The sequence below is a fragment of the Solanum lycopersicum genome, chromosome 4, assembly GCF_036512215.1.
Source record: "Solanum lycopersicum chromosome 4, SLM_r2.1".
Taxonomy (NCBI): Eukaryota; Viridiplantae; Streptophyta; class Magnoliopsida; order Solanales; family Solanaceae; genus Solanum; species Solanum lycopersicum.
The window spans coordinates 55,441,737-55,456,913 of record NC_090803.1 but is presented as its reverse complement, the minus strand read 5'-3'; the positions used below and the strand labels follow the sequence as shown (position 1 = coordinate 55,456,913).

Genomic DNA, 15,177 nt, shown 5'->3' with positions numbered 1-15,177 from the left:
GTTTCGCTTTTGCTTTTGAAGATTAGTGAAAACGATTGAAAATCCTGTGAGATAGGTCGTGGTTTTACTCCCTTAAGCAAGGAGGTTTCCATGTAAAATCATTGTGTTGATTTTACTGCATTTAACTTTCTGGTATTTTTCTGAAGTGAAGTAAGGGACCTGGTCCATTACTTATTAAGTGAAGGCATACATTCTATCAAGTGGTATCAGAGCAGGCACTACCTATTTGGTTAACACCAAGGAAGTGATTTTGTTCTAGAATGGCAGCTCCACTTAACCTCGAAGAAGGTCAGTCATCACACAGACCTCCTCGTTTCAATGGACATTTCTACAGTTGGTGGAAAGTTAGAATGCACGATTACCTCATGGCTAAAGATAGCGAGTTATGGGATATTATACTAGATGAAACCTTTGTTCCAATGATGGAAGAAAAGGATGGAGAAAAAACCATTACTGTTCCAAAGCCCAGGCAGAAATATGATGATGCTGACAGGAAAAAGATTGAAAAGGGTTTCAAAGCCAAAACTCTTCTGGTCTATGGGATAGGAGCTGATAAGTACAACAGAGTGTCAGCCTGTGAGTCTGCTAAAGAAATTTGGGATTGCTTGTTGACTGCACATGAAGGAACTGAACAAGTCAAAGAATCTAAGATTGACATGCTCACCTCACGTTATGAGAACTTCAAAATGAAGGAAGGAGAAACAATACATGACATGTTCACCAAGTTTTCTTCCATTACAAATGAGCTGCGAAGTCTGGGTGAACCTATAAGCATGACCAAACAAGTCAGGAAAGTGCTTTGAATTCTTCCAAAGTCTTGGGAGAGCAAAGTTGATGCCATTACAGAAGCCAAGGACTTGAAGGTGCTGACCATGGATGCCTTGATTGGTAATCTTAAAACACATGAGATGAATCGAAACTATGATTTGTCAAAAAAGGAAGCCAAGAAGGACAAGTCATTGATGTTGAAGTATAAATCAGATGAAGATTCAAGTGATGATGATGATATGGCATATCTCATCAGTAGATTTCAAAAGGTTGTGAGAAAAAACAAAATTTATAAAAGAGGAACAAATGGGACTCGAAATGCTGCTCAAGGTGATACTTGCTACAAGTGTGGAAAATCTGGGCACTTCATCAGAGAGTGTCCTTTTCTCAAGAATGAAAACAAGGAACATAAAAAACACAGGGGTGACAAAGAAAACAGAAGGGACCTGGTACCTGGTAATAGAGATCGTAAAGCTGCTGCTGATATGGTTGTCAAAAGGGCTCTTGCTGCATGGGGGGGATTCTTCAAGTGATTCAGAAGATCCTGATGAGCCAAAAGATGTGTCTATGGTTGCTATGCATGAGGAGGAAACTGTCTTCAATGAAATGTTTTCTCTCATGGCACACACAGAAAATGAAGAAGAGGACAATCAGGTAACTCTTCTTGACATGAAAAATGACTTGGATAAATATTCTCTTACAAAATTGAGAACCTTGGCAAAAGTCATGCTAGATTCTGTGATAGAGTTAACATTTGAAAGAGATACCATGAATGCTGAACTTGAAATTTTAACTGAAAACAAAGGTCAATTTGAAGACACAATGTCAAGAATGGTGTCTCTAGAGTTAAATAACTCTGAACTTAAGAACCAGTTGTGTCAGATTACTGAAGAAGCTGAAAAGCTAAATGGAAAGTCAAATAGTCTGCAAGCAGAAATTCAAGAAAAATTGAAAAACTCTGAGAAAAATTTAGTCTGTCACTTGAAAAGAGTAACAAATTAGAACAGGATATTGTGAAACTTAAGAAAGAGCTTGAAAATTCTCTTAAGTTGACCAAATCCTCAAAGTTGCTGTCAAATGTGACAAATCAGAGTAATTTCAATAAGAAAGGACTAGGAAGTCTGAACATAAGTCCTCCTTATAACCCTCACAGTAAGTATGTGTTTGTGTTTGACAATCTGTTGTGTCTTCATTGTGGTAAGAACGGACATTTGAAGAATGAGTGTATTAGTTGGAGAAACTCGTGTGAAAGATACTCTAATTATGCCGAAAGACAAAATGTACCAAAAGAGAGACCTGGTCCTACAGAGCATGTCTCAACTCACAGATTTTCAAAGAAAAAAAATCTGTTCCTGCTCCTATGTCTTTTGTTAGAAAGCTTCAAAGTCTACCATATTGGACCAAGTACAATCTGATCACTCCTTTGTCTACCTACTGGGAACTCAAGCTGAAATGGGTTCCCAAGCTTAACAAGTAATTTTTGGTGCAGGTGAGTGAGAGGAGCAGCAGTCAATGTTGGTATATGGATAGTGGCTGCTCTAAACATATGACTGGTGATGTAAAGAACTTCCTCTCACTCAAGACCCTCCAAGGAGGAGGTGTCTCATTTGGTGATGGCAAGAAGGGGTACATTTTGGGAGTTGGAAAAGTAGGAAGATCTCTTGAAGATTCAATTGACAATGTTTACCATGTGGATGGGTTGAAGTACAGCTTGCTAAGTGTGTCACAAATCTGTGACAAAGGAAATGAGGTCAAGTTTACTTCTGAGAAATGCACTGTGTTGAGTTTAACTACAAACAAGGTAATTCTCATTGCACACAGAAGTAAAAATATGTATGTGGCAAATTTGGAAATCTCTCATGGAGATGACTTAACATGTCTTAGTGCTCAAAATGAAAATGCCGATCTCTGGCATCGTAGGCTGGGACATGTGAGTTCATCTTTATTGAATAAGTTGATTTCTAAGGACCTGGTCCGAGGGTTGCCCAAAGTGAAGTTTGCTGAAAATAAAATATGTGAAGCTTGTGTTAAAGGAAAGCAAATCAGATCATCATTCAAGCCCAAGAATCAGGTAACATCATCAAAAACCTTAGAGCTGCTTCATATGGACCTTTGTGGACCCTTGAAGGTTCAAAGCAGAAATGGCAAAAAGTATATTTTGGTGATTGTTGATGACTATTCATGATACACCTGGACGAGATTCTTGAGATCAAAGGCAGATACAGCTGATGAGCTGGTGGTATTCTTCAAAATGATTCAAACCAAATTGAATCAAGTTGTTTGCTGCATTAGATCTGATCATGGGACAGAGTTTGAAAATTCAACACTGGATAGATTCTGTATGGAAAATGGTACAAGCCACAACTTCTCTGCTCCAAGAACTCCTCAGCAAAATGGAGTAGTGGAGAGAAAAAACAGAACCTTGGTGAACATTACCAGAACTATGATTATTGAATCGAATCTTCCTCAAAGTTTCTGGGCTGAAGCTGTTAACACAGCATGTCATGTTACCAACAGGTGTCTAATAAGAGTTGTGTTGAATAAGACTCCATACGAACTGCTCAACAACAGGAAGCCAATGCTGAACACTGGATGCAGATGTTTTGTGCTGATTACTGGGAAGGATGATCTGGGAAAATTTGATCCCAGAAGTGATGAAGGAGTATTTGTTGGTTATTCTTCATCCAGCAAAGCCTACAGAATATTCAACAAACGAACCAATGCATTGAAGAAAGCATTCATGTTGTTTTTGATGAAAATGGAAGCTTGAAGAATGATGGATCAAATGATGATGATGATGTGTTTAAAATGCTAAAATCCAAGGAGATTGAAGGTGTTGAAACTGATGCAGATCAACAACTGAAAAATGATTGTGATGATCAGAATCACAGTCTACCTGAAGAGAATGCTGAGGTTGAACAGGATGATAGGGTACCTGGTACTACTCAAAACTCCAGCCAGAGTACATCTGACTCCCCAGAAGATGATGTCACTCTTGATGAAGAAGATCATGATGATCTTCCAAATCAGTCTGCTGCAAGGTCAGGATGGAAGCATAGTTCATCACATCCTCTTGATAATCTCATTTCTCCCTTGAATTCTGGAATTCAAACTAGATCAAAAACAAGAAATCTGGTTGCATTCTCAGCATTCATATCATCCATTGAGCCTAAGAATGTTAAATAAGCATTAGGTGATGCAGATTGGATCAATTTTATGCAAGAAAAACTTCATCAGTTTGAAAGAAGTAAGGTATGGTACCTGGTTCCTCGACCTGAAGGCAGAACAATAATAGGAACCAGGTGGGTATTCAGAAACAAACTTGATGAAAATGGAGTTATTACTAGAAATAAATCCAGGCTGGTGGTGCAAGGATACAATTAAGAAGAAGGAATTGACTATGATGAGACTTTTGCACCTGTTGCCAGAATGGAAGCTATTAGAATTTTAATAGCTTTTGTTGCTTTTATGGGATTCAAGCTGTATCAAATGGATGTGAAGAGTGCATTTCTGAATGGAGATCTCAAAGAGGAGGTGTATGTCAAGCAACCTACTGGTTTTGAAGATACAGAGCTACCAAATCATGTGTTTAGATTGAATAAGGCATTATATGGTCTGAAACAAGCTCCAAGAGCATGGTATGAAAGGTTGTCAAAGTTTCTGCTGAAGAATGGTTTCAAAAGAGGCAAGATAGACAATACTTTTTTCTTACTAAAAAGAGAACAAGAATTGCTTATCATTCAAGTTTATGTGGATGACATAATTTTTGGAGCTACTTTAGAAGATCTCTGTGAAGAATTCTCATCACTGATGGGAAGGGAGTTTGAAATGAGTATGATGGGTAAGTTGACATTCTTCCTGGGGCTGCAAATCAAGCAATCATCAAATGGAATTTCAATATGCCAGGAGAAGTACATCAAAGAGCTGCTGAAGAAATTCAATATGTTTGATTCCAAACCTATTGACACTCCTATGGAAACAAATTCCAAGATGATAGTAGAAGAATCTGATCCCCTTGTGAATCAGACAATGTACAGAGGAATCATTGGCTCCTTGCTATATCTGACTGCTAGCAGGTCTGATATTGTGTATAGCGTTGGAATGTGTACCAGGTTTCAAGCATGTCCTTGTGATTCACACCTGAAGGCTGCAAAACGTATTCTTAGATACTTGAAGAAAACAGGGGACCTGGTTCTCTTTTATCCTGCAGGTGATACTTTTGATCTGGTTGGTTTTGCAGATGCTGATTTTGCAGGTTATCAAGTTGATAGGAAGAGCACCTCTTGAATGGCTCATTTCCTTGGATCATCACTTATCTCTTGGGGCACCAAGAAGCAGAACTCTGTGGCTCTTTCAACTGCTGAAGCTGAATATGTAGCTGCTGCAGCCTATTGTTCTCAATTGCTGTGGATCAGGCAACACTTAGAAGATTTTGGAATCCACATCAAAGCAATTCCTCTCATGTGTGACAACACTAGGGCTGTGAGTATGGAAAAGAACCCAGTTCATTATAAGAGAACAAAGCACATTGATGTCAGACATCATTTTTTGAGAGATTATGTTGAAAAGGAAAGATTGTGCTCACATACTGTCCAACGGAGGAACAGATTGCAGACATCTTTACCAAGGCTCTCATCAAGGATCAATTTGAGAAAAATCGATTAAAGTTGGGGATGTTGATCTCCAAGTGATGCTTTTAGCCTCCAACAGTAGAACTCACTTGATGGTTAGAATTGCAGTGCAGGTATCCTTTGTGTGAATCTTAAATATTTGAACAAGATCACTTTTTGTATCTTTCGTAGGTATACTCTCAATAAGGACCTGCTCAGCAAAAGAAGAGACTAGAACAATTAAGGAATGAAGTTAAACTCTATCATGGTACCTGGTACCTGTCCAGGTTAGCATTTTTACATTAAATTTAAACTAAAAATTTGACCGTTGAAAATGCCACGTGTCAGTCATCGGTTACTCTGACCGATCAGTCCAATCGTTTCTCCCTCAAACGACGCATCTAATCAAGGACCTGGCACCCTTTCACTTCTTTTAAAAAGGGGTCTTTTCTTCTTGAAACTCTCATCCGTCTCTTAACCTTATCTCTCTCATTTATCTCAAGGCTTCTCACATTCAAAGGCAAATCTGTCTTCCTCTTCTTTTTGTTCTTCAACGAACCCTTCCAGCATCACAAACATGTCTTCCTCTTCATCTTCTTCTAAGCAAATGTTGGATGCACTTAGTGAAATTGCACCCCTTGCATTCTATTCTCCAACACCTGCTCAAGACAGCCTTCCTCCCCCACCCAGTCCTCAAAATACTCCGGATAACCCTTTCTTCTCAATTGATCTAAACACTTCTACAGTACTTGGTCCATGTGAAGACAGGTTGCCTGACAACATGTTTGAGGGAGATCTACCAAAACACAGGGCTTCCGAGTCTAATATCCTGGCAGCGAGTGAGGAACTCGTGATTGAGAGCCTGGCAATGATGAGAGAAGAGGCCAGAGCAGAACATACTGACGCCCTGGAAAGAGAAGAGGTAAGGCCTTCTCAACCCATTTTCGATAAAACCCCCGATTTAGGGCGGTACTCTTCTTCCTCTTCATCTGAATCTGCAAGTGAGGAAGAACCATTAAAATGGAAGATGGAGAGTCGAAAAGGGAAGGAAAAGGTCGTGGAGGAGGCTCCTAAGAGACGACCTAATACAAGGTCTGCTGCACAAAAATTGATGGTAAATGCCTTGAAGGCAAGCGCACGCTCTGCTGCTGCAGTCAGAAGTGCACGAACCTTCAAGGTATCAAATTTTAGGATACCTAAAGAAAAATTGGTTGAGTTGTCGGGAGAAGAGGTTGAAAAGAAAAATAATAAGAAGAAGTCAGAAAAGAAAAGGGAAAGGGTTACAAGGAAGGTTGAAAAGTCACAGTCAAAAGGGAAGAGATCTGAGAAAAAGAGAAAGCGGACACAGGGACCTGGTCCTCAAGCCAGGAAAGTTGAGGATGTCAACTTGCAAGAAGTAGTTGACAGTCTGAGGAAACAAGCAGTTCTCGCTGGAAGAGTGTTTGATATGGGGATTATTACTCTTCCGGGCATGGATTCTCTACATGACATGGTGGAGATCCAATCTTGGCTGTACCTGTTCAACAAGAAATCCCCCATCCTCCATGAAGAACAGGTTCGTGAATTCTATTACAATGTTCAATTCATGGAAGATGAGAGTCTCCTCACACGTGTGAACAATATTGCTATTTCTTTGAATGAGGTGGTGTTGGGCAGAATCCTCAGAGTGCCTACAGAGGGGACCCGGTCCGTGCTGAACAAAACTTGCTCTTCAGAATTTGCCTCCATGATTTCTAAGACTCCCACAACTAAGGTTGCTGGGATCTATAAGAAAATTATGAAGAGTGAGTATCAGCTAGTCTTCGAGTTCGTCAACAAAGTGGTTCTTCCTGCACAGAAAAGAGAACACTTGCTACTGCTGCTGACTTGTACTTAATGGAGATGCTGTGCAGCTTTGAGGCTCTGAGTCTTCCTTGTCTCATGATTGAACACATTCACAAAACAGTTATTGAGAGGAAAGGAGTACATGGAATGGGGTATGGATACTTTCTCACTGAAGTATTCAAGCACTTTCAGATTCCTCTTTGTGTTGGAAAGGTGGGGACAGTTAAACAAACTATCTCTGAGCATACCTTGTTTGAATGTGAATGTATTACAGGCAGAGGCTTACCAAAAAGCTAGATGGCTCAACTTCTTGAGGACCTGGATCAGCTTAAGCATGAGATTAAAGAACTCACTGTGCGGTTGAGTAGTAAAGAGGCTGAAATTGCTGTACTCAAAGTAGAGCTGCTTACTGCACAGAGTGAGGGACCTGGTTCTTCAGTTGTACAAGCTCTGGAGAAAGAGAACAATGAGTTGAAGGCGAAGATAACTGCCCTGCAAGAGAAGGCCATCAAGGATAATGATGCTGCCAATGCACGACTCACTCTTGTTATCCAGTCCCTATCTCAAACTCCCCCCTCTTTCTAAATTGTCAATCAATCCTTTCCTGTGCCATTTTTTTGTGTGGCTGATCATCGTGTTGATGGATTTTTAGTTTGTCTTTAATTTATTTATGTTATAATGGCATGTTGGTTACTTTATTCCTTTGCTGTTCTTCCTATGTTCTTTTGCGATTGCTCTTCCTCTACTGTTTGATTGCTTATTCGCTCTGATCTTGCTCAGTATTTATATTGACTCAATGGTTTACTGCATATCTTTTTTATGATGCCAAAAGGGGGAAGTAAACTGTTAGTATCTAAATAAGGGGGAAGTAATCTGTTAGTACCTAAATAAGGGGGAATATACAGTAAGGGGGAATACACTACAGTAAGGGGGAATACACTGTCAGGGGGAACAATTCTGGTGAAGATCTCAGATCATATCATTGTTTGTCATCATCAAAAAGGGGGAAATGTTATTTGTAGTTTTGATGATTTGACAAACTTAGGGACCTCATAAAGGTACCGGGTTTTCTACTTGAGTATTGCAGGTGTCTTGTTTGAAGTATTGCAGATAAAAAAAACCCAGGGACCTAGTAGAGGTACCAGGCTCTCATGATGATGAGCCAGTCGACTGCCAGCTGGAGACGGTACAGAAAGTAGGTGTACACTTCCCGATGACGTCAAAAAAGTGTGACCTTTCCAGCCAATGGCAAAGAAGTTTAGGAAAGTGACTTGCCCATATAAAAGGCACTTTCCTAAACATTTGTTGTTGAGTTTTTGCAACTTGATAAAAACTTTTCAAGAACTCTTGCAAAGGCTACACAAAGCAAAGGCAGAATTATTCCAAGGACAACAACAACATCTGGAGCTTTTCGTCTAGTTGTTTAGGAATTTATTCTCTTGTTCTTAAATTGTAAACCACTCCTAAATCTATAAAGGAATTGGTGTGTTGTTTTAGAAGTCTAGGTTGTCCAGGTGAGATAGCTTAGTGGGTAGATTGTTTTTCTACTTAGGCTTGTTGAGCAATAGAGGACTATTGCTTAACGGTAAGATTGATAACTCTTTCTTACGTTTTGGTGTAATCGTGTTTCGCTTTTGCTTTTGAAGATTAGTGAAAACGATTGAAAATCCTGTGAGACAGGTCGTGGTTTTACTCCCTTAAGCAAGGAGGTTTCCACGTAAAATCATTGTGTTGATTTTACTGCATTTAACTTTCTGGTATTTTTCTGAAGTGAAGTAAGGGACCTGGTCCATTACTTATTAAGTGAAGGCATACATTCTATCATAAATGACTTAGAGAGTTTTTATACTGATTCAAAATACCACTGTGGTGTTTACTTTAGTCCTCTTTGCTTTCAAGGGTTTCCTTAAGAGCTTGTTGAGAACTTGAGCAGTAAAAAATATTTTAACTAAGAACCCTGTCTATTGTGCAAATAAGATTTTCTACTTTGACACAACCTTTACTCGTATAACCTAAATTCAGATTTTTCTTTTCTATTTTTTCCCCAATTGTTTGCTTATGAGAATACAATGCTTTTATAAAAGACAATAGAAGACAATATTACAAGCTCAAGTGAAGTGTGTGATCTTCTAAGATTCTAAGGTTGGCTTAAATAGGTGAGGTTCCTTTGCTCTTCTTTAGGAAAATCCGAGGAAAGTTTATTCAATCAAGGATTTGTAAGGATTCCTTGATTCAGATTGATTTGGGGAATATATTATCATGTCCATATTAGATATGTTCAGTAGATATGTTCATGACGTTCTTCCTTCTCTGGTGAAGCACCCTCCTTTACGGATTCCTTGAATCATGCATTATTTCTTATTAGTTAACCTTGATATCTAAAGATCCTAACTTGGTTTGTGTCGGTATACCTTGATTGCTCGAGATTCATCAATCAATCTAGATTTTGGAGTATCTATTGCTTTCCTTTTGATTCTTTTCACTCAATATATTGAATCCTGAGGGATTCGATTATCTTGTTGTATAAATTGTCTTGTTCTTCACTTGAAAGTATGTTTATTGTCATTAATCAAAATCTGTGAACATTTAGGAGGCTAATAATCCTGAATCGGGTTTGAAAGTTAGGTCCTGGCTCGGGTGTTAGCTTTTGAATCATATCCCAATTTGGAAGTTAAATATGATGTTGGGTGTTAGGTTCAAGTCCTAGTATATATATAAAGCCAAAGAATATATGAAAAGGCTAGTAATGCGACAACCCCTACTTACCTACTAACCGCCTATTCTTATCTGTGACCTCTAAACCTTTATGTAGAAGGTCATTTCTTGGGTAAGCTGAAGATGTGTCACATCATGTCTAATCATCTCTTCTTAGTACTTATGTGCCCATCCCATATACAGTCTCTCAAACCTCATCACTAGACCTCTATGCGTCGCCTCTTCACATGTCTAAACCACCTCAGTCTCCCACCCTACCCATCTTGTCCACCATGGAGGACAATCCTACTTTATACAAGATATACACATTCCATCAATTATAAAAGAACATAATTTGTAGAAAAAAACATACATTTAAAACAATAAAATTAAATATAACACCCGAGGCATACATTTTTATATTTAGGACTTACATTTTTACAACTTGGACTTATATTTTTACACTTGAAAAAAATATTGCACATCAGCTACACAACTCAATGCTTATACCTTAGTGATCCTATGGTGCCAAATGGTCTTGAGCAATTTCCTCTCGTTCCATTACATTCTTTGGATAATTTATATCAAATTGTATTGGATGCTAAAACTTGGGTTATAAATAAAAATGTTATAAGAAGAATTTCATACCAAAAAATAAACATAAAGGAATATTTATCATTCAATGTTGAAATGCATCAATTGTAAGAGCCTGAAATTTGATAAAGCAAAGTTCAATCTACGATACGCCATAACCATTCACTCGGTCCTGAGCCTTGTTTGCTCATAGATTTTCATAAGGCGGAGAAAATACACATTTTACTCTTTTTTTTCTCAATTAAAGTTTTGTCTAAATTGTTTTTTTGTTAAATGATTTTTAATGAGAAATCTAAGAATGCCTATCATTAAAAAGTCAATATCAATATTTTAGTAAGTAAAATGTATCCTAATATAATTTATCAACCTTCTTTTTATTTTTTCAAATTGAGCCTGCTTTTTTACTCCATTATGAATGAAAAGAAAACCAAAACACCCCACTACCAACTTTCTCGTTTTAAAATTTTTACCCAAATTCTATCCTTTCTCTTTATCTCTCGCAATCTTTTCCATTATTTCATATCTTCAAATAACTTAAATCTTGCCTTTTTAAAATGAAAGTCCTCCATTTTTCTAAGAACACTTAGAGATCATTCAAAAGATTTTCAACCTTTATCAAAGTGAATTAAATTGATTTGCTCATGTTTCCATTGGGGAAGAGATTTTGAAATAATCGATTGGGAAATCGAAGTGAATTTGATCGATTCTGTTAAACTTTGGGATTGTCGATGAGATTAAAACGATCAAGTATTCATTAAATACTGATTTTTTAATTTGTTTGAAAGTGATTCAAAAACGATCAAGTATTCATTAACTGTCGATTCTTTAATTTGTTTGAAAGTGATTCAAAAATGTATCTAGAACATATTTTTTATGTTGAATCTTCACCCGAAGATCTTCATAAGTTACTATCTGAATATTGAATTTAAAAGGTTAGACAGTCACTGAGTGTCACGTCCGAGCCTACACCCTTGACGTGGCCGACACCCCAATGACCATTGCTGGCCTTAAGCGGACCCTTGGCCTGACTTAATTAACTCAGCGGAAGACTTAATGCAATATAAGAAGATATTCTCATAGAGTAACTTGAATTAAAATATCTTGGGCAAAATGACACTTAAGTCTCATAATAAAATATTGGTAAATAAAGAGACTCAAAAAAACTATATTGTCTTACTGTCTATCAGTCTATAAAGCTTTCTATAACACTAAGATGAATATTGGAACAAATCCCAAAACATTCTATAAATGAAAAGACTTAAAAGCATATAAATGTGTCCTCCATAATGCAAAGAGGCTCACCACTGACTACGAGTGCTCTACCGGATCAACGAGGCGCTGGATGATGACGATCCTGGTTACCTGCGTCTGCATCATGAAATGAAATGATGCGGGCCAACTGACATCAGTACATTGAATGTACGATTATGCGAGTTGGGAATACTAACAAAACTTAAGCTTGAAGGGAATAAGGAGGAACACATATACCTTGGCTCTACTCAACTCATTAATACTCAACTCATAATATATAAGGCAGTAAAACACATGTGATATAAATATATATAAAACTTTAAAGCAATTGAAACAATTTTAGTTCATTAAAATAAAACAACAACGAACTCAACTTTACTCATTTAAAGTAATATAACTTCTGTGGGAGATTCTCTAACCGATAACCATCACTGCGAGCCTAAGTGATGATACAACATTTTACCTTACCCTGCCAAGGATCATCTTATACCTTGTCATTGGTGTAGGACCTTACTTAACTTAGTGGATCCACTAGATTAACTTACGTGATCATCTAAAAGTATGATCCGTTAATATCTATGATGGCTACATGGTGTTCATGGAGAATTAAGTTAATATGAACTCTCATCCCCACGACGGTGAACAATACTACTCTCAAAATACATTTTAGCTCATGATTTTAAAATCAACTTCTTTTATTTGGGTTGAGATAATTGCTCAACACTTAGCTTCATAAAGCTCTCTTCGAATCAATGTTCCATTATCTTTTCGAAACTCTTTTAGGAAATCTAGTTTCCTCTTGATTTAAATAAGAAAATATTTACAAACTTTCTAGGGAATACTTAGTTTCCTTATAACTTTTGAGAAATGAATTTAACTCCTTGCTCTTTGTTTAACTTAAAACTTGAGTCTTAAAACAAAGTCAAAACGTTTAGTAAAGACTCTTGATAACCTATAAGAACTTTGCTCGACTTACTTCTTAACTTTTAGAGTTAACTCTTAACTTATTCAACTTTGATCTTAACTTTCCTTGAATTGGACTATGGATTCAAGGTTTATGATCACATGTTTATGGACAATTTCATGATGTTTTGAACCCTAGAGTGTTGGAATCAACTAGGAAATATGGTTACATCATTTAGGAACTAGTACGGAAGGATGGGGAATGAATAGGGTGCACAGATGTCCTTGACACTCTGAGAGGCGTGGGGCGACAGGCCCCAAACTTCAGAGGCCAAGTTGAGGCGCTCTGGGTGGCGTGCTGCCCCAAGGCCTTACGGATAGAGACTGTCTTGTGATCCTATGGGAGGCGCGCCCCAGGGCCCTACGAACAGGCGTTTCGACTTTGATTCTTCGTTTTTCATCTCTAAACCTTTGAAATTTCCATGGTTCTTTTCCCCAAACACTTAGGATCACTAATACCCTAAATACCCAATAGATTCAACTAGAAAAACAATCCGAAAACACAAATCAAATCAACTCTAGGCACGCAAAAACTCAACCAACAAGAATTCAACAAATATTTTTCAAGAACTTCACTTTTCATCATTCAATCTACTCAAAATAGCTCAATTAAACAAGTTGTGGTGTGTGGATAAACTAAACCAACACGAAATTCCACTCGCAATTCCTTGGCGTCTTGGCGAAACCTTGATCTTTTTACCTTTTCCTTCTTCTCTTTTCTCTTCTCCAAGCCCTAAGCATAAAATAACTTTTCTAATCTGAACTAAAATTTATTTTTACCCCAAAGAAATCCCTAAAATGAAATAGGAAATAAATGGATGAAAAGACCAATTTGCCCTTCCTTAAACCCGGATTGGGACCTTCCTTAATCCAACAACCTAACTACCGGTAGACATATCTCCCTCATATGATATAGAAATTGCACAAATTTGGCGGCATTGGAAAGATCTCTGCAAGAGTTTTCCAACCATATAAAGAGCTACTTCTTATTTATCTTGAGCAAGGAGTTATGGCCGTTTGGAATTTACTAAAACTCACTTCTTAAACTTAAGAAAATTTTTCATATTTTTCCCTTTCTTTCCAAAAGTGATAAATTTTTTGTTTCTTAGCTTATTATTGGTTATTACGAGTTACAAGATGTTACACTGAGGTATTCAATTTAGGATTTTCGGATCAATATCTCATCCAAGACATTTTGTTGGATGACATAGCAGTTCTATTTATCTCTTCAATGAATTGAAGTATTTTTTCAACTTTCTCACATTTAGAAGAACCGAAAGGAGATGAAAGTACATAATCACTAGCCATATTTCAAAGTAAACACTTTTTACCTGTTTGAGATACAAACAATGAATGATTTCTTTGTATGTTGGGTGCTTGGAATAAAATATGATTTGCATTCCTATTTAGTATATATTTTATATTAGACAATGAATATAATATATATAATTTTGGAATACATAACATCTAAGAAATACATTTTTTGGTCATGAAATACAATTTTCTTTTTGAAATACAATTGTTCCTTTTGAAATACAAATATTGATTGTCACTATGACTATAAATTTGTATGATTTGATGAAGGGAATACAAATTTTGTTGGAATTTTTAAAAAGAATATATGTTTTTGAAAAATATACCAACCAATGTTGTATTCTTTCTGAATGAACAAGAGTTTACACAAGTATATTGATACAAATAATTTCAAATCCATTTCGTATACCTATTGAAATGAATACAAATTAATAAAGAAATACAAATACCATTATACAAACCCAAACATGAAAATCATAATGAATACAAATACACATATGATAACTATTGAAATGAATACAATCAATTACTTTTGAAATTGTAACTGATGAAAATTTTTAGTGATATGTTCATTTAAAATATTCTCCCGTGATTTTCTTACATAATTAAATAATTATATTTTTTTCAAATCAAACGAATAAAAAAATATATAAATAAAAGAACAACAAACTAAAATATTAACAATTTTAATAAATGTTGAAAATGTTCCTAAGAGATCCCATTAAATACTAAATATTGACCGTTTAACAATTTAACCAAAGAAATTTAAAATAGGATATTAATGAGGTACAATGTCTATTAACAACCTTCAAGAGAGAATGTTATGATAATACTAAATTATGAATGTTTATTTATTACACTATTTGGTAATACAAAGACACAAAAGGAACATCTCCACATGCGCAACTGGTTATATTATATAGGATCCAATTTCACTTTGGATCATATATAGGGGGTAATAGATCACTCGATCAATTGAAGTGTGTGATCAATTTATATATTCATATGGTAATGGATCGTTCGATTAGTTGAAATCAGTTAAAGTGTGTAATCAACTTATATATTTATATGGTAATAGATTGCTCGATTAATTGAAATGTGTAATCAAACATATTTAATTTTCCTAATGTATCGATGTCTATTTTTAAAAAGAAAGAGA

The 15,177-nt window shown here is 36.5% G+C and overlaps 1 protein-coding gene across 1 annotated transcript; it reads left to right on the top strand.

The window, feature by feature from the left end:
• The first annotated feature begins 260 nt into the window (after positions 1 to 260).
• Positions 261 to 803, top strand: LOC138348186 (uncharacterized). The gene has a single exon (XM_069296810.1). The coding sequence runs from the start codon at positions 261 to 263 to the stop codon at positions 801 to 803; it is 543 nt and encodes a 180-aa protein (XP_069152911.1).
• The last annotated feature ends 14,374 nt before the right edge of the window (positions 804 to 15,177 follow it).